Genomic DNA, 26,652 nt, shown 5'->3' on the forward strand with positions numbered 1-26,652 from the left:
ATGCTTACAGTACGTGTACTAAGTTTGAACTCTTCAAAAATGTTAGTGTCCGTGCGTGCATTCTCAGGCTCTAGGCTTTCTAGCCAAGGTCTTTCATTTAGCTTTGTAGAAGGTGAGAGAATGGCTGACTCATCGTCATGTTCATGGCAAACGATGCAAAAATGCACCATTCATGGGTGTTCTCACAAAACCTGTTTCCCTTTGAAACTATGGGTTACCGTGTCCGGAAGGTTGGGTCATCGCAGGTTAGTAGCAGCCTAGGCTTTGTTTAGTATTATTATTTAAGCGGTAAGAGTTCCATAGGCCTAGCCTACCCCCAGAACTGTGCGGTCCGAAGTCCGTCCTAACGTCGGACCCAAAGTTTTGGAGGTGCAGTTGGCCTAGGTAGGGAGTCCAACGAAATGGCACCTCTACAGTTTATATCTGGAAGCGTGTAAAAGTGTTTGTTTTTAATCAATGATTTCTGCCCTTTTTGTGCATCAAATTCTATATTTTAAAAAGCAGTTGTGTTGTAAAAGAACCAAAATTTTGTCAGTACCATTTATTATGTCTTTGTGTCGAGTTTTGGGTGTAAAGTGTGATGAAAATAATGTAAGATCAGAGCCATTTACACTGCGTCAGAAACTGTGCGGCCATCTTTGTTGTCATGTGACATAGTCTCTTCTAAACTTAATATCTCGTGAAACTCAACCGGGTTTGGAATGATGATGTCATCATTTTGTAGAGCTTAAAATACTCTTTCATTTGATGTATGACTTGAGGCATTTGACTGAAGCACTGTAAAGCCTTGTTTTGATTTGTGAAGACGGGTCAGCAGTGACGTTAGGACATACGTGTAAGTTTCAGTAGGGACAGTTTCTGAATTCTGATGGATGCCACTACTTATGATTGTACGATTTTTGCGTGATCGGTCGATCAACCTTTAATTGTCAAGTTGTTGACATTTTCAATCCAACTAAAAAACTCAGTTGACATTAGGCATTTGGTCATTTCTCACATGCTTTCTAAAATTATCCCTTAATTTGGTTTTTATTCTATGAAATACATGTACAGGCATGACAGCTCCCCATGGAAACTAGGTAAATCCAACAGAATGTGTGCTTGCAATTTTGAGGATGAGAAGAAGCGTAACGAACCCACCCTGAACACAGGAAGTTACTACAGTAAGGAAATAAGCAAATATAAGACATGTTACATGTATGTTTAATGACTGGCACCAAGGCTAGTACCTAGACATCTTTCTACAAAGAACCCTGCATTGGACACACAGAGACAAAAGACCAGTGCGTGGAACCAGATACCGTGCCGGGAAAAATCAAGTGCACATGTGGATTTCATAGGTGGGATGGCACATATAAAGACAACATCCATGACCTGACAGGGGTGCAGCTGAGTGTGTTTCTCCTCCTCTTACTGCTTCCAACAAAAACAAGGGGTATGAGTCTAGAGAATTGCCTGCTGTGGTTTCTTATGCAATGAGTTTTTTAATCAGCATTGTCAAACATTATTTTCAGTGGAGATTTGTTTCTGTTTAAAATTCTCAGTTATTACATCAAAAATGCACCTTTAATTTCTGCATTATCCATATGTATTTTTCAGTTCAGAAAGTTGTGTAAAAGAAGAAAGTAAGAGAAGCATTACAATTCTAATAAATGAATGCATTATCGCTTACATATGTGTATTTTCTGCAGATTTAACAAAGACCTTGAAAAGTACTTGACATTGATACTGTCTCTTAAGGAGAACCCCCTGTCAACAATTCAGGGAGAAAAAAATTCCAAGTAGAAATTCTGTACCTTAGAAATTGATGTCTGGATGAAAGTAGGATTGAATGGCACATTTACAGTGACCAATTGTTTGGGAGACCACACAAACAGAATGCATACTTCAACTCCTGTGACATACATGTATATTGTTACTTGAGTTTGTGTATACATGTAGTAAGCATGTGAATTTTTAAAGCCAATTTGCCCATGTTCGTTACAGTTGAGATATGGAACATTTGGAAATGTACAGAGCAAAAAGTAACACAATAAAAGTTGTGTTAATCTGTCAACAGTTTTGATTGATAGGTTATATTTAATAATTAATTCCTGGGATTTTTTACCTTGCCTTTTCTCAAAATAAAATTAAACCCAGTCTGAAAGCATGCACGTCTGCTTCTTTCAGCCTCTGATAAGACTTGCCGACAACACAACCTCATAAGGACAGTTTGAAATCCTGTGCTGTGGTATCACTCTGCCTTTTATTGTGCTTTCCCCTCTTGCACAAATTCTGTGACATTGAAAACGTGTTTAAATTCGGATAGCGACTTTCCCTTCCGCAGTTCCTCTGCTTTGTTGTTTTCATATTTTATTTTACAAAATCCGCAATATATTTCTCATGCCATGATTATATACGTTCTGTCTCATTGATTCAATCGTCAAAAGTTTTTAGCTCCTCCCAAATTCAATATTCAAGAGTCTAGTTTCTGCCTCACTGTTACCAGAAGCTCTTGCGTGCAAAAAACCTTCAGGAACAGTCTCTTTGCATTACCTGGTATACCATGCAGTAAATCAGTGATGAAACGCCTTCGTTAACCAGCGAAACGTAGTGAGTACCACAAGCAGAGTAACTGTATCTAGGAGAAGTGCGCTCTCTCTTGGTCAAGCTCGAGGCCCATAGTTCTTTGGTTGCTACGGGTATCTTTTTCAGAATGAGGCTGCATGGTATAGTCTTTTTGAAGCGGTGGTATAAAAATAGTAAAACTAGCAAGCGTCACATGACACACTTTCGGCCAATCAAGAAACAGAATCTGCATGTGAGGTGTTATAAAGTAAAATATTTCCTGCTAGTTTCCATAAGTGCAAGTAATTACTAGTGCATTTTCAGGAGTACATGTACCGGTGAGTGGCGTGAGTCATAACTAGTACTTTTCACAAGTATGAACACAACTTAAGTTGTTTGTTAAAAATGGTGAAGAACAGAGATTTATGGAAAATGCTTGAAAATTTCAAAAGCAAAGGCAAAAGTGTTTGTGTAGACATTCTCTTAATACATGCTCAGATTTCTTGGTTCAGTTTATATTTGAAGTTTCAACAAACTTGTTTTTACTGCACAGTATAGGCAGACTGTCCAAGACTTTGATATCTTCATTTGTGTTTGGGTAAAGAATTCCATACATATACGGACATCACTAGTTTCTCCCTAGTGTGGTACATGTATATCACCCGCTGGAAAGTGATAAAATGTTCTAAAGTTGCAACTTTAGCTGGGAAAATATTAAAGAGTTTACTTAGAATATACACGTTTACTTTAAAGGAATTTTTCTGTCCAGTCTCATGGGGTTTTGCACAGGGTGTCAAGTTACCGGTACATGCACATCTGGAAATGGAACTTTTTTCCCCTATTTTTTCAAGTACTGCTAATACATGTACATGTGTATGTAATCAGGCCAGCCAGCATTCCAAATCGCCAGGTGGCACATGAGGGAAACATGAAGTTTGCTGGCTGGCTCAAATTTTGTTTTGTTGTTTTGGAAGTTTTGACAATGGAAAAATGTTTGAAAAATGCTGAAATAGAGTATTGTCTCACTTTGTTTTGTATCGTGTACATGTACATCAAGAAACATAAAGCCATATAATATATGCATATGTATGCATGGGAGATGTACCCCATATGTATGCATACTCAGCTGGCCATACATGGGGAAAAATTAAATAGAAAGTCTCTTTTTTATACATCATAGATGGTCATTATAGCACACCTGTAACTTTGGTACAAAAATCAAAAAAGTTTGAACTCAAGTGCTGGAGCAGGTTGAGAACAGTTTTGCTGTTCAAAAATGTACATACAGGTGTAAGTGTATTAACTACGTGTAGGCCTTTGATTAGCCCAACCTCCAAAGTTGGCTTCTAAAATAATCCATTCATACATGTACATGTTCTGGTATGTGTACTTGTTTCTTCTGAGGAGTGTCCCTCATTTTTACTGATCTCTGCAGAGATTTAACAAATTCAGTGCAAAAGCCACATAGCATGTACATGTGTGTGTGTTACCATGAAAAATTAATTTTCCAACCCTATTTTGATTCAGTATTTTGAATTTTGTTGATAAAAAAAGATCTGTTGAAACCTTTCTCTGCCTGTGTGCGTGTATGTACAGTACATTTTTGTCCACGAATGGACATCAGATGCTCTCATTTGCATAGGTGCTTGCCTTTTTTAAAGGCCAAAATGGCATCTGAGTCAAGTTTGCTAGCCCTGTGTATGTACAGTACATGTACATGTACAGTACACTGTACATTACAGGTACATGTACATGTACTTGTACATTGAACATCTGGACATGTACAGTATGTTTCAGGCTGGATCCTGTCTATGAATATTCGTTGTTTGAGGACATATATTGTAATGTACATGTATCACTGTGACATTAACAGGTCAAAGATGATAAAAGTCATATCTTGTACCAGAAAGAGGATGCACAGTTTGGGCAATTTGCCTTTACAACTGATGTATACACTGTGTGTAAAATCTGCTTTTTGACAAAGCTGCCACAAGGTTAGTCCATATTGACATGTTTACATGTCCCTGCTCCCTTGAGCAGCATACTCTTCCATCATACATCCTGGTACATGTATGTACATGTAGGACAGTCATTGATTTTGCAACATTAAATTACATGTACATCATGCATTTTTTCTGTATGAGATACTGCAACTTTATGTTAATCTTTCGTTTTTGTCCATGAATGGACATCAAATGCTCTCATTTGCCTTGGTGCTTGCCTTTTTTTAAAGGCCAAAATGCCATCTGAGTCAAGTTTGCTAGTCCTGTGCAGCCACGTTCTCATTAGAAAAAGCTCATTTCGCTCTTCTACTTTTATCTTTGTAGGTCAGTGATAGTAAAGGCCACATTCTGTATACAAAGGATGATGCCTCAGAAGGCAAGTTTGCTTTCACCTCGGATGACTATGATACCTTTGAGATTTGTTTCTCAACAAAGCTGCCTGCTGGTAAGTGATAAGAATGGGGTCTTGATATTTTTGTGTGTTTGTGCTGACCTACAGACATGTGTTTACAGACATGTGTAAGTAAAATACCTTTTGTTTCAACCACCTTTATTATCCCTGCCCCTCACCATGTGCTTATGCTTACATGTACATGTAAGATTGAAACATTTTATTTCCATCATCATACTTACGTGTACATGTTCAGGTATCATCCATTATCAATCTGTTATCAACATTTTTTGTGTAAAATAGTCATGACGCACATGCCTCTGTAGTATTATGTAAACGACCACACTTTCCAATGAAGGTCACAAAAGAAATTTTGTCAGTGCAATAACAGGAGTTCAAATTTGGTTTGTGGACTACCCTTACTAAATATTAAGGAGCTTATTGCATTTGGGGTGGAAAGTCAAAGGTCAAGATCGCAACTCACCGCTTAACCAAGTGGAAATCTTGTCAGTACTATAACTTGAGAAATACTTATCATATGAACATTCAAATTTGTTCATTTTCATGTCCCTGTGCTTTTGTAAAGCGGAAGGGTCATTGGGGGTTTGTTTTGTCTTTGGATGCGTGTGTGACTGTGTGTCGGGTAATAGGCTTTGTATGATGAGGTGGAGTTTTGGGGACACAAATTGGTATGCAATGCATTGTGGGAAACTTCCAACAAATTCTATTCGCAAGGTACTTACTGGGAACTTATGTCATGCCCTGATGTTTAGTTGTCAGGGAAGAAAATTTATAAGTCTCCTGTGTTCACATACCCCTGCCCAAAAGACTTGATTATGCATTCTGCCCCTTGACCCTCCAAAATGCACTGTGATTCCACAGCCGTGTTCATCCTTCTTTTCTCAGCGCCTGTTTACTGACGTGTGTCTTTATGGCATTTTCAGAATTTCAAGTTCCGTAACCTTGCGCATTTGTGAATTGAGTTGATCGCTGTTTACAAATAGAGTGATTTCTTATCTATTGGTAAGAGTGCTTATTTTCATATCTTGTTTTTGGCTTTTTCGTTTGTTCTGCTTTTTAGCTGTTTTGGCAACAGCCGGAACAGCCCATGCTTTTCTGATTTTTAATTTTTTTTCCCAACTTAATTCTTTCCATCAGTCGACTTTGGCAGTTTACTAAATCTGATCGACTTCAAACTTGGCAGACCTTGGGACAATCATCCAAGGATGGTCTTAGAAGAAATTCACAGTGATAACTTAATTAGTTTTTTTATTATTGATTTTTGAATAATTAGTTTTTCCCATAGACTTTGTACACAGATTGCACACAGTTTTCGGACTGTCCTATATCAGGCTATGAGGACGCTATTGCAGAATTATGGTTACACCTGCCTGGGGTTTCAATTTTCAACAAACTGTCCTATATTGAACCATAGATGGCATCGTTGCACAGCATAGGGTTTGTACACACAATTGTCCAGCATAATGCATGAGCAGTCCTCAACTTCGACCGAGAATTACTAGCAGAACGAAAGAGAAATCAGGCTAAATTTTCCATTCCGTTCGATTGCAAATATACCCAAGGTCGAGTTTGGGCGGCCTGTTCTTGACACATGCTTATTGTTTTCGAACTCGAACCGCAGGAACGCGACTCAAGAACACTGTTCTCGGAACAGGATCACACACTACCTCCTCGTCAGGGTTTTACAGGAACACACGGAAAAACTTGTGAGAGTTTGATGTGACTCGTGCGTTTGAATAATAATGGCCCAACGCTGTATGGATCTGGCAGTGGAGTGGGGTTTGGCAGGTTGCCCTGCTCCTTTGTGGTGCAGTTTTCCATTATCCGAGATTAACGGCCGTGATGGAGAGAGACCCAGTGGAGTGAATAGGCTGGGGTTGAACATGCTATGCCACAACACTACCTTTGATCACTGATGACTGATCCATACACCTACTGACCGGGCGGAGCGTACTGTGCCGGGATACTACCTTTGGACTTCGACGCCCACTCCACATATCTACAGATCATGTTGAGCGTGCTCTGCTGCAACGATACCCTTGATCTCTGACGGCCACTCCGTATACCTACTGATAGGGTTGAGTGTGCTGTACTGCAACACTGCCCTTGATAACTGGCGTCCACTCTGCATAATCTACGGATCGGGTTGAGCGTGCCGTGCCACAACACGCCTCTTGATCATTGTTGACCAGAACATAGCAAGCTGTTCCTCTTTCTTTATGCGGCAGATGCCGAGTGTCGTAACCTACCACATCCCTGAGCGACCTTGTGTACTGATGGTCTAGCGGGGCTCGCAGGGCAACAGCCCGCCCTCTGCCAGGCCCCTTACCGGCTTCTGCTCGCCGTGCTTCTTCCGGTCAGAAATCGGGCCAGTCTACCCCCTCTGAGTGGGCAACAGGCTCCACAGCAGGTTCTACCACGGGTGAGTCTACAGCACAGCGCACAGCCTCGCATTGCGCTGACAGGACTAGTCCCTGCTCAGTTAAGGTTAGCTATGCCACTTTTCAAGCGTTGGGCTAATGCTCAGATCCCCGTCACCTTCATATCACCTCGCAGTCAACATCAGTGCAGAGTGGCGCTGTACTTGAGGAGATTAAGCCTACTCTCCCGCTACCGGGTCTGGGCGGCTAACTTTCAACCCTCCCACCCCCCCACCCCCAGGTCCCGTGCTCTGAAGTCCTTTGGCAGTCTCCGTACTACCAGTGTCTATTGAGGAAGACGTCTATTCATCGATATGGTTCACCAGGCTACACACTGGGATGGCGCCCCGTCTCCCGGGCCAGCTACAATGACCACCACATGCCATGAAGTACAGCCATCAGATGAATTCCAAAGCGGTTCACTCAGATGTGACTTGGACGTTACAATGCCTCAGACTGACACCCCATTGTTCCCGGGGGCAGCCCATTCAGAGGTGGCACCGAACTATGCGGGCTATTCAACGACTGCTACAGACCGCTTCAGATTACAGAACCATCGCCATGGTTTTCGAACGCCATTCACCGCCATGGCTTCTGGCTACCAGCTGGGGCTATCCGACCAGGTTGCTTCTATCACAGGTCCCCGGTGGCACAGCCCACTTCAATCACACCCTGCATTCTGGACATGCTGCTGATGCCGCAGGGTTTCAGGTTCTTCCTTCAGGTTCTACAGCCAGATCACCTGCACATAAGAAGTGTAAACACTAATCGTCTTCTGCGGGGTTCAATTTAAAAAATGTTGCTCTACACCTAAGCAAGATACATGTATTTCTTCATTTATTTTGAGCAGTCCGCTCCCCCAGAGATGCTGTCCACTATCTGGTTCGTAAGTGTGACTTCACTTCAGTTTAAACCACGCCCACTGCACATGAACTGCTCACAGAGTTACGTGTATTGACGTTGTTTACTGGAACCATGGAACCGGAAGTTAACACACAACTTCAGCGATCGTCCAATGGGAGCCTGTAAATTGTGACACATCTTCCTTGGTGATGAAGTCACTAACGTTACGAACCGGATAGTTAGCCACCTCAAGTCAGTCTCCACTCCCCCGCTGACTGCTCCTGACCCGAATCCCCCGTATGAGGATCTCCATCTGGCAATTTTTATAGCAGCAAATGCTTTATGGCATCATTATCGGTGTGAGCCTGTATTAAAGGAACCTGTACTATGGTCCATTATTTTACCTTTACGTAAATTTTGAGTTGTACTTCACGCGAATGCAATATGAAGTAAAATAACTTCCCGTGTACAAAACCTTTGGCACAAAATTGTGCCCATATTGAGCATGTGAGTAGATCACATGAATGCTAATGAAATGATTTTAAAGATTCATAAAGATTCAAAGCCCGCTCCAGTCAACTTCTTTGTTCATCTTCTAATCATTCATAATCACCTAGTCAGTTTCCCTATGTGATTTGTTTCATGATTTATGTTCAAGAAGCCATATTGTCTTTGAATGATCCCTGTTCACCACTGCCCAGGTTGTATCGAGCGTAATTGGGGTGTGATCCCTGGCTACATGGTGTTTCAGGTTTAATGGCTTCTGGCTAGCGCCCCTGAACAGAGATATAGTCGACTCCCATTATCACGAGCTTGATCATAACGATAACCTGGATGCAACGAGCATATTCTCCCAGTCCCGAACAAGTTGTGTTCATTGCTATCAAGAAATGTTTGGTTATTATGTGCACAGATATTGCGAGACTCCGCCTGCAACGACGATTTGTGCCGACCCCATTCGAGCAAAAGTATTGTTCTCAACCCATTTACAGCGACTTTTTTCTAAACTGTATTATCTGCAGCTGTCAACGACAAAATTTTTGTCCCCATTCGGGCATCATACATGTACGTTTTTCCAGTCTGTCAATGCCTTATCAATGAACCTTTGTAAGAACTTCAACATAATGTTGTTTCATCTCACCGATCTTTAATCAATGACATTGCGCCCTCTCTTGTCCTATTTCATTAAATGTAAATCTAATGTTAAATATATCCCCCTTAAAACAGGTGCAGGAAAATATGCCCTCCAAAAATCATCAACATTATCTGAAGCTATTATTTGCATGTATAAAAGAAAAATTCAACTAGAAAAATAATCTCATCTACATCTCAACAAACCCCCAGACATACTGGTAATAGTGGCGCCCTCTTTTGACTGCTTTAGCCAATTCATGACGAAAGCCAACTCACCGGCACGGACTTGAATGTTTCTTCTCACTCGGCTATTCTCGGTTTCTTCTGATCCAGGTTGTCAAATATTTGACTTCTAAATGTACTTTATATCAATTTATTCATCAACATTAGATAAAAATTCAGCATCAATAAGAGACACATAACATTGTCTTGTATGTGTTTGGCATGTGGTATCGGTGTACCTGTACATGATTACAACAGACATGTACGTGGCCATAAACTTGTGCAAAATGAGTGTGAAAAATTGCACTTTGGTTTTAACGACGCGTAATAATGGGAGTCGACTGTATTGACAAATGGGAAGAGCCACCAACATAGGGCTTGGTAGCTCAGTTGGTAGAGAACTGGTATGGTATTCCAGAGACTGCAGGTTCAAATCCTGCTCCAGTTAACTTCTTTGTTTATCTTCATAATCATTCATAAGCACCTATTCAGTTTCCCATATGATTTTTTTCATGAATAAAATATTCAATATTCATTTGCACAGAAAGTAATCACTACTATATCAAACAACTTTTTAATGTCACAAATGTTTATACATTAAAAATTCAAATACAGAAAACAATAAACGATGCCTATTGGGTGAATGAATTAAACCGAACACCCCATTAGCCTTCCAACAGTTTGGAATCACACAACACAAAATTAAACACTGATTTGTAAAATAAAATTTCTGACAAATAAAGAAGACTCTATCACAGTGTGTACATGTACGTTCACACTCACATGCATGGCCCCTCTCATGAATAAAAGAGTATTCATATTTGCAGATTAACATACACCTTTCTTGCAGCGTACAGTCATCTTTGTCAAGTGCTCTTTTGTTAAAAAAATTCGTAGATTCCAGCGGGCTTCCCCCAGGAAGTAAGGCCTTGCTGGTACGCCCCCTTAGTAGGTTGTTCTGCTCAAGTCCAGAGTGACACCTCAACGACATGTGGTGTACATCAATTGTCAGTGTGGTATTCACCCTGCTCAACTCCTGTGCCCTAGTGGCATCTCTTTATGTGGACGATCGATCAGGGGATCTGCCTTCAAGCTGTCCGCATAGCAAAAACCAGCAACAGCACAGCAGACGCACTCTCTCGAGCACTGTCTGACGGACAGAATGGAGTCTTCATCCAAATGTTGTGAGCCAGATTTTTGCAGAGATGAGCATCCTCAATTTGACCACTTCTCTCCAATTCGACAATGTTCTGCTCCAGGTTCCTTCATCGGAATGTTGTCAGCCAGACTTTTGCAGAGAAGAACATCCTCAATTTGACCACTTCTCTCCAATTCGACCATGTTCTGCTCCAAGGTTCCTTCATCTGAATGTTGTCAGCCAGATTTTTGCAGAGATGAGCATCCTCAATTTGACCACTTCTCTCCAATTCGACCATGTTCTGCTCCAGGTTCCTTCATCGGAATGTTGCCAGCCAGACTTTTGCAGAGATGAGCATCCTCAATTTGTCCTCTTCTCTCCAATTCGACCATGTTCTGCTCCAGGTTGCTTCACCCGTGGGCATGGGCAACAGCCACCCTACAGATCGACCGGTTGGGCCCTCTGGCGTGCACCCTCCCTCCAGTCTGCCTCATCCTGGGGATCCTTTCCAAGATAGAATGGAGCTATTTCAGATTCTCCTTGTCGCCCCATTCTAGCCTCGCCAACTGTGGTTTCAAAGACTGAAGAGACTCCTGGTATGATGGCTGCTGGTCCTTCCGGTCAGAGAGGGCATCCTCCGTTGGCCCAAGTCAGGGATCCTCCACCCACCGCTGGAGAGTCTTCACTTGACTCGCTGGACGTTGTCCAATGATCTGTCAGGGCGTCAGGTTCTTCTACAGATGCATCTCTTTTGGCCTGGGGTCGACGGCGGTCCACTCCCAAGATTTACATCAGCCACCTACATTTTACTAGATGGTGCAATGACCACAATGTTTATCCAACTTAAGCTCCTTTGAGTTCCGTCGCAGACTTCCTCATGTATCTGTTCCACTCGGGTCTTCAGAGTGCCACCATCTGCAACTATTGGTCGGCCTTTGCGACTATTCACCTGGGCTTCAGCAATGGATTGGCTGTCTGTGACAACGCTGCCATCCACCATTTCCTTCAAGGAATGTTTGTCGAGCGTCCCTTTGTCAAACGCCTTGTTTTATCCTGGGACCTTGGAAGCTTCCTCTGCGTTCTTGCTGGCCCCCCTTCGAACCGCTGTCTGATGTGTCTGACCTCCATCTCAGCATCAAACTGGTGTTCCTCTTTGCTGTCGTTACATTGAGATGATTTAGCCAGCTTCATACCCTGTCGATTGCCAATGGTCACATCCACTGGGAGCCACACGAGGTTCGTCTCATCCCAACTAGACACCTACCTTCTGGCCCCCCAACATATTCGTTCCTGACATCTCTTTTGGGAGATGACTCTCAAAAGAAAATGGTATTCGGCTCAGACTCTTAAATGGTATCCTGCCAGGACCAAGCATCACCAAGAATCTAAATCCCTGCTCTTTGTCACCACGACGAAGCCCTGTCACCCAGCATCAAAGGACACTATTGCCCGATGGAGCGTCTCAGCCATTATCTTTGCTAACCAAGACTGGCCGGCACAACATGATGAGACGACCTGATCTCAAGTCATGGCTCATGATGTTTGGCCCACCTCTGCATCCTGGTCGTACTTCAGAGGAGTCCCTGTAGGTGAAATCTGCCAGGCGGCTGCTGAAAATCTCCCTTCACCCTCACTGAGTGCTACCTGAAAGATGTTCTGCAGAGCGAAACAGCCCATGGCAGAGTGACCCTGTGCTCGGCGTTCCGGACAATGTCCAACACTGTTCCGGGCCGAGCAGTGGATACTTTGACTTAGGAGGTTCTCCTGATGAGTGCTTGCTTTCGTGACACCTGCGTTATTTTCCTTTTAGTGACTACACTCCCGTCGCCGACCCACCTCTGGGGTTTGGTGCCACTCTTGTATATGAATGCAGGAGACTCCTCCAGCACATGGATTGGGTTGGGTCTCCAAGTGATACTTACCCCTGCCCAGCCACTCCCACCCGTCCTTCCCCACTTCAGTTCCAGTGCTTTTCACCGCTTTAAAAAGAAGGACGAACATGGCAGTGGGACCGCTGTGCATTGTGGAGGGTCAAGGGACAGTATGCATAATCAAGTCTTTTCAGCGAAATGTAATAGGCACATGGGGTAAGTATCACTAGGAGACCTGACCCACCCCATGTGGGGGAGGAGTTTATTCCAGGAAGCAGTGTTACATGTAATTAATCGTTTGTTCTTTCTTTTGCAGGGAATGCCCCAATCTACCAAAAGTTTCCCAATGTGTTTTCTGACGTGTTCAAATGAAAAATCATGAAAAGGCAACAAATACTTTTGTCCACTGTAAATTTGCAAATGGCCCTCAGTGCCAACATTGTGGTGCAGTGTGTTGTAAATCTCACCAGTTGTACAGATGTCTTTCCATGAGACTGTAGTTTCTTTATAGAAGCCTAAAAACAAGCTAATGAAAAACACTTGCGATAAAACAGATGAGAGGATAAAAGGATAGCAAAAAAACAACAAAAAGGCACAAATTTTCAACCCTTACTTATGGAGATGTGGGGAAATTATTTTGAAATTTGAGGATTCAGGACTACTAGTCTGGTACATGTAGGTTTAATGAAAAGATTTATGTTTCATATTCAGGGTTGCAACATTAATTATTCTTTTAGATTCTTCTGCTTACAATGTAATTATCCAAAGCCTCTTAAGTATAATGAAGGTTTCTTTTCAGGAGGAACAGCCCCAAATCCTACAGTACTTTGCCAAAACTGCCAATTGACATTCCATGTACAAAGTTCTTAACAAAAAAAAAAGAAAGTGATTAACCTGTTTTTTGAGGTAAGGTTGTTCAAAAAACTTTATTACATTTTCATTTGCATTTGTTTGTATACTTTTTCCTTTCCATTAACTGTACGTTCAGGAATGAGAGGAGCCGATCGTGAAGTGTATCTCAATGTGAAACGTGGTGTTGAAGCTAAGAGCTATGAAGATGTAAGTGCATGTACATTGATCAAAGTAAAATTTGTTTTTCAATACAACAACGTACCCAGTAAAATGGGGAGTGTGTTTCATTAATAAATGTGAACTCATTGAAGGTGTACATGTTAATAAACATCTTGAGCTTGTGAGCAATCTTTCGTAATATCCATTGTGTGCATGCACATGATGATACCACAATGACTGTGATTTTCCACAAAGATCATTGTGAATTTGCATTTACCGTAATTCTTGGTACTTGCAAGTTTGTGCATTACCATTTCTCTGAAAGGAATGTTTCATTTTCTTGCATTACAAATTTCTTACAGGTATTGCTCATTTTGCTCTTGTTACACGTGCAATTTATGCAGATTGCTAAATCTGAAGCTTTGAAACCGATGGAAGTTGAGCTTCGGCGCCTGGAAGATCTGTCAGAAGCCATAGTCAATGACTTTGCCTATATGAAAGCCAGGGAGGAAGAGATGAGAGATACAAATGGTAAGAGTAAATTAATTTTTTAGAACTCACATCAACATATATGCAGTGTTTGATCTCCCCTGTGTCACATCATGTTTTGCAACACAATATTGACCAAATGCTGTGCACTTTCAACAATAAGTCACTCTTTGTGCGATGCAACATGCACAGGGCTTGTGCTTGAAACAACGATTTGATTTACACATACGTGTACAGTGGGGCACATTATCCTTTAAAATACACATACGTGTATGCTGAAGTTGAGTCTATGAGGAGCTGACTTCATTGGTTCCTAGACAGCTTGTTTTTACTTCAGATAGCCAGAGTAGGGAACCAGTTATGCCTATGCATTTCGTTCATGAGCAGCGTGGCTTGCATGGCACCAGCACAGTTTACAATGTAGCATGTGCTGTACTGTACTGTACTGTACATGTACATGACAGGCAACACACAAGGAAAAACTGCGTGCACAAGTGAATGGGGAAGTCTGTACTCTGTTCTGAAATTTGGGTATATCAAATATTTTTGCCAGGTCTCATTTCTTCCATACTAATAAGGGATAAATTGTGCTTGGCTGGTCTTAATCGTACGTTTAAGACTGGCTCAAGAGAATGGACACAACCAATGCCCAAGCCACAGGCCAGGGCATTATCAACGTTCGGTCTCCATAAGTACCTTTTTACTCAGAGTCAAAAGAACAATATCTCGAGGATTTCCAGCATTTTTGTTTCAGAATTTTCCTTTCATTTTCCCAAACATCGCTGTCCATGTCATAGTACATGTATATTCCTTGTGCAAGTTGTCCAAAAGAATCTCCTTATATGGACTTGGCACGCACATGGCAAGCAGTGTGCACATAGACTCTTGACCAATCAAAATCTATGAAACTCTCTCATATCCAGGTTCCAGCATGTGATTTATGCAGCAGGCATTACACGTATCATTTTCTCAGGGGGTATTATCAAACGTGAATGCATGGTCATATTGCACATTGTTGAATAGGGACACTGTTGGAGGTATTCATGAATGGCAGTTACATGTAGCAGTGTTTGTAACATTTTGACCACTTACTCAGAGTGAGTTGCAATTAATGCATGCTGCATATAACCAACCAAGAATCACTTTAATTTGTGCATTTTATTCAACAGAATCCACCAATTCAAGAGTTCTGTATTTCAGCATCTTTTCTATGGTTTGCCTGCTTAGTCTGGCAACATGGCAAGTCTTCTATCTCAGGCGTTACTTCAAATCAAAGAAGCTCATTGAGTAATTGTTTTAGTATGTTTTGAAGTTTTTTGATTGATGTATTTTTGAGTTAGGTGAGCAATCTAAATTTTTCTTTACCATTTGTCTGCATTGTTGCTTTGAAGCCTTTCTCGTTAGTAAGCTCTTTGCTTTTTCGTTTGAATGTTGAAACGTTTTACCCCTAGCCTTCCAAAAACCTCCAATTCCTCCTTACATAAGTGGGGAATTTTGAAGAATTGAGGCTGTGTAGCAAAAATACATGATGGCTGATTTCGAAGGATATATTGTGTAAAGATGTGGGATAAAACCCAGTGTTGTTTACTCTCAGCCAAGGGTAAACACTCGCCCAGAACATACATGTACTTGAAAACATCCACACTGCCTCAATGCCATTTGAAGTATTAAGGCAGTGTTTACCCCTCCGTGGAAAATTTGCAAGAAATAACAGAGAATTTGGAGGATTTGGGTTCTATACAGTTTTTCATTGAGGCAGTTAGGGGACTTTGTGCTTTGCTTATTAGGTTGCATCCTAGTATCAGTGGACTTAGGGTTAAATGATACATTAAAGGATGGCTTAACAAATACGCAAGACTTAAAGTATACTCATTTACCATGCAGTAGAGTGACAGACGTCATTATACATAGTTCTTTTTATTTAAGTACTCAGATTAAGTGGTTACCTACCAGTCTGTTATGTATTTGCTCTTATACTGTCATTTTGCGGTATTATACAGTTGGTTTGTTTGGATTTACATGTATACATGTACCAACTGCCTGATTTTTATCTGACTGTGTAGTCTCTGAATGAAGGTCTCCTTGTAATATACTGCCTTTCACAAATCTGAATGTTGGGGCTGGAATTTACTGTACATGCACATGCATTTTCGTTGCTGTTTGGGAGTTGAATTTCTGTGTTTATGAGTAAAGACAAGGAAAGCTCTTAAATTCAAGTTAGTTACATCATTCTAATGTGGTGCACAGTTCCTGTTTAAAATTCTTCTACTTGCTTTCAAACTGGTTCCTAAAATGTTAACAAATACAAATTGCCTGTGAAAATCAAGCATTTACTGGCACATGCAGCTATGTATTTTTGAATCAGTTTATTGAAACTGCAGTAGTTTCATCATGCATATCAAAAGATAAACAGGAATTACACACACAAATGGTTCTGAAGGAACTTACTTTCCTTATGTACATGATTTACTATTGAGAATAGTGATAGAGTTTTGGTCTTTGTGAATTAAGAAAACAGTACATCAGCTGGTAATAAAGTGATCAAAGTTTAAGCAGACGATATAGCCATTTGCAAAGGACCACCTAGAATTCTGTTGGTATTTCTGACACTGGGCTTGCATTACATTGTCTCATTGAATGATTACTTACATGTAACTACATGTAATCCGAAATAAAGGAGGGCACACTAAATATTAGACTGATAACATTTCAAATTATAGAAATGGAGTCAAATAGCTTTTTAATCAAGATACTAAGGTTACACATTGGAAATAAATATAACTTGCCATTTGTGATTGGTTTAAGTTTGGTATTTCTTCAGGGCAATGCATTTTCTATGGGTGGATCTAAACTTTCGCAAATGACTGTAATGTGATGTTCATCCACTGCTACGTACACCGAGAGATACTAGATTTTGGCCTGACCCACCTCACATCAATTTTGTCTTGTACTGGTATCATAGTAGCCCCAAAGTGCATTATAACTTTTATGTGTTTCATTTGAACAAAAAAATTATTTGGATGCAAATTGTTACCATAATTATTCTTTGTCACATCTGGAAAGGGAGATGGCCCTCATTAATATGGCAACAGAAAACATGTCTTAACATCATTTCAAGGATGGATTTGCGCCGGGGAGATGTATATTAATTTTGGATTTTTGCTGAATCAGGCAGGCAATCTCGGTGGTCGAGTGTTTGAGACGTCTGCACAAGTAAGCAGGAGGTTATGGGTTCGAGTCCCATCCAAGTACGCCTGTTGTTTCTTCACAAGCCCTTGGGGGTATATACTGAGTATACAGTGTTAAAATACACGTCAGGCAGGGCACAAATCCTAAATTAATATCTTAATATTCAAGTTATGCAACATTGATGAAGCCAAAAAAGAATATTAATATTATAATGACCTTTGTTTTTGGACAGGTTCTCCTCAAAAGTGTTTGCACGAAAATATTAATCCTTTAATGCAAACCCCCACAAGTAACAGGAAGAAATGTTTGGGTAGGAGTTTGTATGATATGAATTTGAAAGAATTCGGAATAAACATTTCTGCTCAGATGATGCTTCTTGTGCAGTGTATTTCTGTTGGTAACAGAAACTGCATTATACTGTGCATAGTAAATGTGTAACCGTAAGCAAATATAATGGAGTTAAGGTTTTTTGCTTTTCTTGTTTTGTCTCTACATGTGTGTGTGTGTGGTGTATATTCTTTAGTTTAAATCAAATAAGTCTACAAATTACAGGGAGGTTCCATCAATCACATCATGTCACTCACGATACCCCTCTTCACGGTGCCCAATGCTGATTGTTACCTAAATTTTGTCACTAAAATTTTGAGGCTCTCCAAAAAGATTTTGATTCACTACTTACTGGATTTTATACAGTGAGCCTCGCGCGGCGTGCTCATAGGGCTGCCCAATCACGTGTACTCTACATGTACCTGTAATTGTTGGAAGAATGAAACTGAAAGCACCCCAGAAACACTCGTCGGAACTGTATGTGGATTTTACAGTGATTATTGCAGGGAAAGTCACTGGGGAGGGCTGGAAAACGAATTTTAAACGAGTAGTTATAAAACGGTGTGTTGTGGACCAGATCTGGTTTTCTGCTGCCCTTCCCGCCCCCCAAAAATGACATAAAATTTGGCTTTTGGACCCCAAACCCAAAAAAGGCTTCCCATTTGGCCCCAAACCCCAAAAGGGGCCTTCTATTTGGACCCCTAAACCCCAAAAGGGCTTCCCATTCGACCCCAAGCCTCCCGACCCCAAAAGGGCTTGCCGTTTGGACCCCAAAGCCGCAAACCCAAAAAGGGCTTGCCATTTGGTCCCCGACCCCCAAACGAAAAAAAAGGGCTTGCCATTTGGTCCCCAGCCCCCAAACCCCCCAAAAGGCTTGCCATTTGACCTTTGACCCCCAAACCCCAAAAGGGCTTGCCATTTGGCCTCCAGGCCTCCAAACCCAAAAAAAGGGCTTGCCATTTGACTTTCGGCCCACCAAACCCCAAAAAGGGCTTTCTCTAACTACCAAATAGCCCATAATTCCACCACAAGGCTTCTACTAAACCAAGGACTTGCCATTTGGCATTTGACCTCCAAAACCCAGCTTGGCACCAACTTAGTTATGAAACGACGTGTATTGGGCCAACTACTATTTTCTGCTAAGACCACTCGTAGCTCTTCCCTGGAAACGCCTCGAGGGAAAATAAATGAATTTTCAACTTTTACTGACAATAAAAGATGAAAAATAAATAGAAACAATACAAATATTAAAACATGATAAATAATACAAATTTAAATTGTCAATTTTTCAAAACAAACTCATTTTACTCGGTAGATTCGTATGGTTGCTTTCGTTGTTTAAATTCAAGTTTTATTTGAATGCATCGATTGTAGAGAATGTCACGACTGTTACAAATCTAACGACTGCAGAAAATGCACTCAGTGCTATACTTGCGACGAGTGTGGAGAATGCATAAATTGCGCAACTTGTTTAAGTTCATATGACTCCCAACATTCAAGTAATTTGGACAGTTGCTACAGTTGCTATGATTGCGGCAATTGTATAGAATGTAATGGTTGTAATAATTGCACCTACTGTGTAAATTGCTCAAGAGTTGAACGGTATGGATCACGTGGTATTAGTGGACGGCAAGCACAAAAAGATGAGGCTCAAAATAGACGACGAGCCACCGCCTAATTTTGCGTCTAAGCTTGATTCTGGTTAAATATAAAATTGAGGTAATAATTGAATATGACGTTGGCGTTGAAGATGATTAAGAAAATAAAAATTTTAAACCTCAGTTATTCATTATAATAACTGATGCTGTTTTTCACACTACTTGAACAAATTTACTATATAAAGTAAAAAATGAAAGAAATATAATTATGTATATATAGTCGCATGAATATAGAAACTAGCCCATACAAATGTAACTTTTGTGAAAACGTGTGACTCATTCCACAAACGTGACAGATTCTAGCGATTGCATCTATCGTTTTGATTCTTATAATATCAGTAAATGTTACTGTTGCAGAAGATGTAGAAATTGCGAAGATTGTTGTAAATATTGCGAAAAATGCAAAGATTGTAGCAAATGTAAATATTGCAAAGAATGTGATGATTGCAAAAACTCAATTATCTCCGCATGCACAGGACCAGAGAACTGAACTCAGGGACAGGTGGACACTCGCATTCTAACTGTTTGTTTCGTTTCTAACATTTGTTTCGACTGGCCTGAGCAGCCGTTTATTGAACTTGACACAGTTCAGGTTGTTCCTGCCCGAAGCTGGTGACGCGGAACTGCAAAAAATTACATTGCGCACAATCAAAGTATAGCTACCCAGCAATATATGAAAATAGTTCCCGCCCAAAGCTGGTGAGGCGGAACTGCTAGTATATCTTACATTGCGTTTCAGGCAAAGTGTATCTATTCAGCAAAAATTACAGAGATTGTTCCCGCCCGAGCCTGGTGACGCGGAACAGCAACACATATCAGCAAAAGTACCGGTACTATGGCAAACAGCAATTGTCAGCGATTCTTCCCGCCCGAGCCTGGTGACGCGGAACAGCAACTCATATCAGCAAATACATAGAGCTATCAGCAAAAATGTATGAAAAGCAATTATCACATCAGCATTTGTTTCCGCCCAAATCACATTGAGCGGTAAATTAATTTTTGAATGTACCTGCGCGGTACAAAGCCTTCGATGTGCAAATTCAAACAGCAATTACATCTGGCAGAATACAAAATTAACCAACTTTCATGAACAAATTAGCAAGGATTTACAACAGCATACAATAACTTTGGGCCAGCCATCAAACGCTGGGATCGGACAGCAATTGGCTTGGACTTACACTGGGTTGCTGGAATAATGGGCAACTAATGAGCATTTTCAACAATACAGCTATTGGTGTTAAACGACAGAAATTAGTGAGTACAAAATGGCTTTTCTTAATTTGGCCCTTAATAATCTAGTGACTCCCCCGACAAAGGAAGGGGTCAGGCCTGTCCTTTTTGCACATTCCCATAAGTGTCGTAAATAAGAATACAGTGCCTTAAAACCAAGGTCAGTTTGCGGTCCCTGAATGAAATTCACGCCAAACGGGCTTGTTGGTGAATGAAGTCGGCAACATGACCGCCGCCAAATAGACCTCAGGTGGTGGTATTAAGGGGAGATGCCACAGGCAAACAATATGGCGCCAGGGCTTGGTAGAAGTTGTCGAGAATTAACGAACAACTATCATCAGTCAAATGGAATTCGTCCGCATGATATTACGCCGCGGACAACCACTGGATCTGGGGGTGCCAAACAACACCCCCATGAGCGTTTCGAAATAATGAATGAACGTACGCGTTCAGCGAACGTCGTGTACGCTCGAGGGAACTCTGCTTTAAGGCGTGAGGGTAAGTTTGGCGGGGTAGTAACTCGGAATAAAAAATGACAGCATGCAGCAGTGCTTCTCTGGTCAAATTGATGCACCGCCGAGCTAAAATACTCTGTAAATGTTTGTGTACAAGCCCCATGTCGTTGGCGCCAAACTGTAGGATGATGACGTCACGTAAGATCGGAACTGCCGACCACGCTTCCAACAGGAAATCGGAGAACTGGAACATCTGGAGTCTTCGCCGTCCCATCCAGTGGATATAGGCCAGCCGATTAAGACGCTCTGCCCAGGGCGGTGACTCCGCCACCCGAGCACACCAGCACACAGAGCCGTCCCCAATGACCAACACAGTTGGTTTGGCAGGGGCCAATTCTCTCAAGAAAATTTGAAAAGAAAATCGGAGCAAAACACGAGCAAAGTACTTAAGCTATTACAAGATGTAGCGTTCAATGGAAAATAGTTGGAGGAATCCGGATGTAACGTCAGTAAGCCCCAGACTTCCAACGCCCCAAAATTTTAACATCATCCTCAGACACACCTGCCATAGCCGCAGACATAGCTGTGTCAATGCGAAAAGAATCAGAGGTAAATCTGGCGTCGTAAAGCCCTGTAAGCTCAAGGGCACGACGGAGTGCCGCCACAAACTGGTAATGCGTGACAGGACGCCCATCGAAATGTGACAAAAACGGGCCATGGGGGATGTGGAACAGAAAATATAGGACAAAGTCGCCCGGACAGGGGCACATCATTTGTGCCGGCTATGGGCTGCTGGGATGGAAACTACATAACCATGGCCATATTGATCTGTTTTCGAGTGACGTAGGATAAGTTCGACCCTTAAAAGGGGATCTTTTGACGGTAACATCAGACCGACACAACGGGCTAGAAGATTGGTGGGACTGGGCAGTAAATTCCCCAATGCGAAGGAACCCAAAAAACGCAAGTAAGACAGCCACTCGGAAAAGCCGATCCTCGAAGTTACTCGAGCAAACGGCCTGCAAGGCTCGGACCATACGACATAAAATGTCATAAGTGATAGGGCGCCGTCGGTCGCGACGACTACTACACCTACGACATTTCTCCAGTAAACGTTTGACCAGAAAATGCTTAGTTAAATCAGGATAACTCATTAACTGCAAATTAGAGGAAACCCCCGAGACGTAAGAGGTAATCGTTGTGGGTGCATACCCAGATACCGACAAAATGCAATAAATCGAACTATCTGAAGCAGGGAGGGGGAGTGCGCGGCGTCGAAACCATGGGTTTGACTAAACCATTGAAAAAGATGCCACGCCCTCTGATAGGACAAGTTCGTGCGGGGGTCACCGCGTCATGCAAAAGACTCTGGACCTCTAACTGAAGACACTCCACAGGTTGTCGGGCAGGGGGGTCATATCGCGGTCTGCAATCTCGTGCGAGATGACGAAATCTGGTAATCTGAAAACGTTAAAGAGCATCAGCAGTGCCATTATCCAGGCCTGGAACATGCTGAGATCGAAACTGGATATTATATGTGAGACATGTCACCACGAGGCGGCACACCAAACTCATCATTAAGTGACATTTAGACGTTTGTCTGTTGACAGCCTGATTGTCACACCAAAATTTCACTGTACTCGTAAGGCGATGACCACGATGTTTCTCCAACTTAAGCTCCCGTGAGTTCCATCGCAGACTTCCTCATATATCTGTTCCACTCGGGTCTTCAAATTGCCACCATCCGCAAGTACTGGTCGACCTTCGCAGATATTCACTCTGACTTCAGCATTGGACCAGCTGTCTCTGACAACGCTGCCATCCACCATCCCCTTTGAGGAATGATTGTCAAGCGTCCCCACCTCAAACGCCTTGTTTTATCCTAGGACCGTTCTTGCTGGTCCCCCTTCAAACCACTGTCTAATGCGTCTGACCTCCATCTCAGCATCAAACTGGCATAACTTCTTGCTGTCGTTACATCGAAACGATGTAGCGAGCTACATACCCTGTGGATTGCCGACGGTCGCATCCGCTGGGAGCCACACGAGGTTCGTCTCACCCCAATTATCCGGTTCATGATGGAAAACCAGACGCCTACCTTCTGCCCCCCCCCCAACATATTCGTTCCTGTCATAGCCTCTCTTTTGGAGATAACTCTAACACGAGAGGGTGTCCTGTTCAGAGTTTTAAGTGGTATTCTGCCAGGACCAAGCATCGCCGAGAATCTAATTCCCAGCTCTTTGTCACCACTATGAAACCCATTTCATCAGGCATCAAAGACACTATTGCCCGATGGACGGTCTCTGCCATTATCTCTGCTAACCGAAACTGGCCGGAACACTATGATAGACGACTTGATCTCAAGTAAGGACCCGCGACTTTCGGCCCATCTCTGCGTCCTGGTTGCCAGGCGGCTTGCTGGAAATCTCCCTCGATCCACCCTTACTGAGTGCTACCTGAAAGATGTTCTGCAAAGCGAAACAGCCCATGGCAGGGCGACCCTGTGCTAGGCGTTCCGGACAATGTCCAGCACTCTTCCGGGCTGGGCGACTTTAGGAGGTTCTCCTGATGAGCGCTTGCTCTTGCGACACCCGCCTCATTTTCTTTTTAGTAACTACGCTCCCGTCGCAGACCCACCTCTGGGGTTTGGTGCCACTCTTCATATGGACAGGGGTATGTGAATGCAGGAGACTCCTCCCCCATGTGGAGTAAGTTGGGTCTCCTAGTAATACTTACCCCTGCCCAGCCGCTCCCACCCGTCCTGCTCCACTTCAGCTTCGGTGGTTTTCATCGCTTCAAAAAGAAGGACGCACTGGCAACAGCGCCGCTGTACATTGTGGAGGGTCAAGGGACAGTATGCATCAAGTCTTTTCAGCGAACTGGTAATAGGCACAATGGGTAAGTATCACTAGGAGACCCGAACCACTCCATATGGGGGAGGAATTTATTCCAAGAAGCAGTGTTACATGTAATTAATCCTTTGTTCTTTCTTTTCCAGGGAATGCCCCAATCTATTGTAGCACCCCGACGGTCTACGGGTTCCACACAGAGGCAAGAAAGCACACTGGGCTAAGAACGTCTGTTTACGAGGGCAAAACCTGTTTATTTCGGCAACACAGTCAAACAAGCAATGGTTTAGAACAATGAGTTTAGAACAACAAGGGGAAACCACTACTGGGAAAACAAAGGGTGAAAGCGATGGTGGGAAGCTGAAGTCTCGATGTTCCCCTACTGGCAAGGCGGTCCCTGTGGTCAGGCGGCTCCGGAACCTTCCTGGTGGGGCTGGGCACAGGGCGGTTGCTAGCGCTGGAACTCTGTCTACCGGAAAAGGGCCTCCCAGAACCCAGCCGGGACGTACTGGGGATAGCGTGGCGGTGGGGGGGGCCCTGGGTGGCAGGAACCCTCCCAAAGACGGCTGGTCGGCCTCGGAAGGATCGACAAAGAATTGGCTTTACTGCTTCCCATCGTAGGTGGTGAGCACGCGTCCCGGCACTTCATACGTGTTGGTGATCTTGGTTCTTGTCAGGCAGTGTCCAAGGTCGTCAACCCTTATCGGCGTCTGCTCCAGTCTCCACTTGCTATGCAGGTGCTCGCAAAGTGGGGCGGGCATGCCCATCCCAACCTCCCCGGTAGTGTCGCATGGGTGTAGGGTCGCCGTGTCGCCCAAGCACATCCATTGCCCCGTCCGGCAGCGTCACTGTGGTACCCGGAGGCAGACGCCAACAGTTCCCACTACGCCGTGGAATGGGAACGTCGGAGGACACCGGGGGTCGGTCTGCACTCCGGCTTCCTTCGGGCACCGCCGGGAAGAGCACCCGGCCAACGGTTCATGGCAGGCCTGGCTGGGAGGCGGAGCCACGTGGTCACGGCCCCCCAACCGCTCTCGGTGGCACCGTCGCCCCTGCCTCTCCTTGGCGAGGGGCTCCTCTGGAGCGGCTCCGGTTGGGGGTGAGGTGTCTGAAGGTCTCCCTCAGGGACAAGGTGTGGTGGCGAGGGGGAGCGTCCCGGAAGCTTGGGGTCCCCGTCCAGCTCAGTGTCGCTAGCATGGACGTCCAGCACGTCCGCATCCTCCACCTGGATGGTATTGACTGCGACCCCCTTGCAGAAGTGGTAGTACCGGCTACGGATGTCCTCCCTGTAGAAGCTGACCACGCAACCCTTCTCGCACTGGAAGGGAAGGGTGGGCTGCAGAAGCAGCAAGCCGTACTCAAGTGGCGCCTCAAGCTTCTCTGCTGGGTGAACCCCCGCTGACGGTAGGGACATGTCACAGAGTCATTCCTTTTTGGAAGAGAAAATGGGGTATCAGTGGTTAGGGATAACAAGTTCCGGCTTGGTCGGACCACCCCTTCGAGTCAGGGGAGTGGGATCTGGTATCGTGGATTGGTTCTGCTTGCCCACCGCGCCCGTACTGTCAACTTCTCCGCAGTCGAGGGGGGTTCTGTCCCCCTCACCGTCCGACTCGCTGGAATCGGTGGCTCCCCGGCGGGGTCCTGCATCGCCTCCTCAGTCTGCGAGGGGGACCAGGACCAAAGGGCCGCGGCTCCCTGATCTCCCCAGGTGCTTTTGGTGCCTCCTCCGCCAACTGTGAGGCAGGCCGGGGGCGGACCCGAGTGGCCACGGCTTCCCGACCTTCTTGGATGCTTTGGGCGTGGGCTCTGTCGATTGTGAGGTAGAGCACGGGGTGGGCCCGGTTGGCCGCAGCTCCCCGTTCTCCTCGATTGCTGGATACCACGCGCTTGCACGTCTCCACCATCCCAGGTCGACTACGCCGAGGTAGGTCTTCAACCAGTAATGCACGATAGGGGGTTTGGCTCGGGTTGACTTCTGGATCATGTAGGTGACGTCAATGCAGTCCAGTACCGCGAATGGCCCTTTCCAGTAGCGCTGCAGCTTCGGCGCTCGGCCCACCTTCTTGGCTGGATTGTAGAGCCAGGCGGCCTGCTTGGGCTCGAAGCCAGCTCCCTGAGCCCTCCGATCATATTGCCACTTCTGATACCGTTGAATGCGCTGGAGATGGCGCCGGGCGAACTCATGGGAACGCTCGATCCTCATCCTTAGTCCGTCCACATACTCATGGACCTCCAGGGCCTCCGGCTGTCCTTCCGGTGAGCCCACCACCACGTCCAATGGAAGCCCCACTTCACGGCCAAGCATGAGCATGTTCAGGGTGCTGTCGTGCTGGGAGGAACGGTACGCCATCGTGACATAAGGAAGGTGTTTATCCCAGTTTTTCTGGTTCTCATCCACGAACATGCTCAGTATGGTCTTAACTGTCCGGTTGAAGCATTCCACCATTCCATCTGACTGGGGATGGAATGGCATTGTCCGCGTCTTCTGGATGCCAAGGAGCTGGCGGACCCCCTGGAAAAAGCCAGCCTCGAACTCCCGTCCCTGGTCAGTGTGGATCTCCAACGGTGTGCCGAAATGGGTGATGACCTGCTCCACCAGTGTCTGGGTCACCGTCTCTGCTGTCAGGTCCGGGATTGGAAAGCCTTGACCCATTTGGTAAAATAGTCGGCGACCACCACGATTGCCGAGTTCCCTGACCTCGTCCGTGGCAGCCTTCCAGTGAGATCTATGGCAATGCGCCGGAGACACTGCTGCAGGTGGGCCCTCCCTGGATGGACGCGGCGGGGTCTTCTAGGACCCACATAGGTGGCACTTCTGTCACCACTCCTCGGCTGCCTGCTGCATTCCCCTCTA

The 26,652-nt window shown here is 44.1% G+C and overlaps 2 protein-coding genes across 3 annotated transcripts in view; one reads left to right on the forward strand and one right to left on the reverse strand.

The window, feature by feature from the left end:
• tmed10 (transmembrane p24 trafficking protein 10) overlaps nucleotides 1-17,771 on the forward strand; it is a 41,734-nt gene extending 23,963 nt beyond the window's left edge. For both annotated transcript variants that reach the window (XM_022232925.2, XM_022232924.2), the window contains exons 2-5: nucleotides 4,875-4,995; nucleotides 13,579-13,649; nucleotides 14,006-14,132; nucleotides 15,260-17,771. In XM_022232925.2, coding sequence (XP_022088617.1) covers nucleotides 4,875-4,995; nucleotides 13,579-13,649; nucleotides 14,006-14,132; nucleotides 15,260-15,381 — 441 coding nt within the window. In that variant the 3' untranslated portion in view covers nucleotides 15,382-17,771. The remainder of the gene's footprint in view (nucleotides 1-4,874; nucleotides 4,996-13,578; nucleotides 13,650-14,005; nucleotides 14,133-15,259) is intronic.
• Nucleotides 17,772-25,452: 7,681 nt separating this feature from the next.
• Nucleotides 25,453-26,451, reverse strand: LOC110978178 (uncharacterized). The gene has a single exon (XM_022232960.2). It carries the CDS (start codon nucleotides 26,449-26,451, stop codon nucleotides 25,453-25,455), a length of 999 nt encoding a protein of 332 aa, XP_022088652.2.
• Nucleotides 26,452-26,652: the final 201 nt, after the last annotated feature.

This window comes from Acanthaster planci, linkage group LG01, assembly GCF_054643075.1.
Source record: "Acanthaster planci isolate LZ-2023a linkage group LG01, COTS_SCS, whole genome shotgun sequence".
NCBI classification, from domain to species: Eukaryota; Metazoa; Echinodermata; class Asteroidea; order Valvatida; family Acanthasteridae; genus Acanthaster; species Acanthaster planci.

Bases quoted from the DNA above. Each gene is read 5' to 3' on its own strand.
- LOC110978178 (XM_022232960.2), bottom strand. From the start codon at position 26,451: ATGGGTCAAGGCTTTCCAATCCCGGACCTGACAGCAGAGACGGTGACC.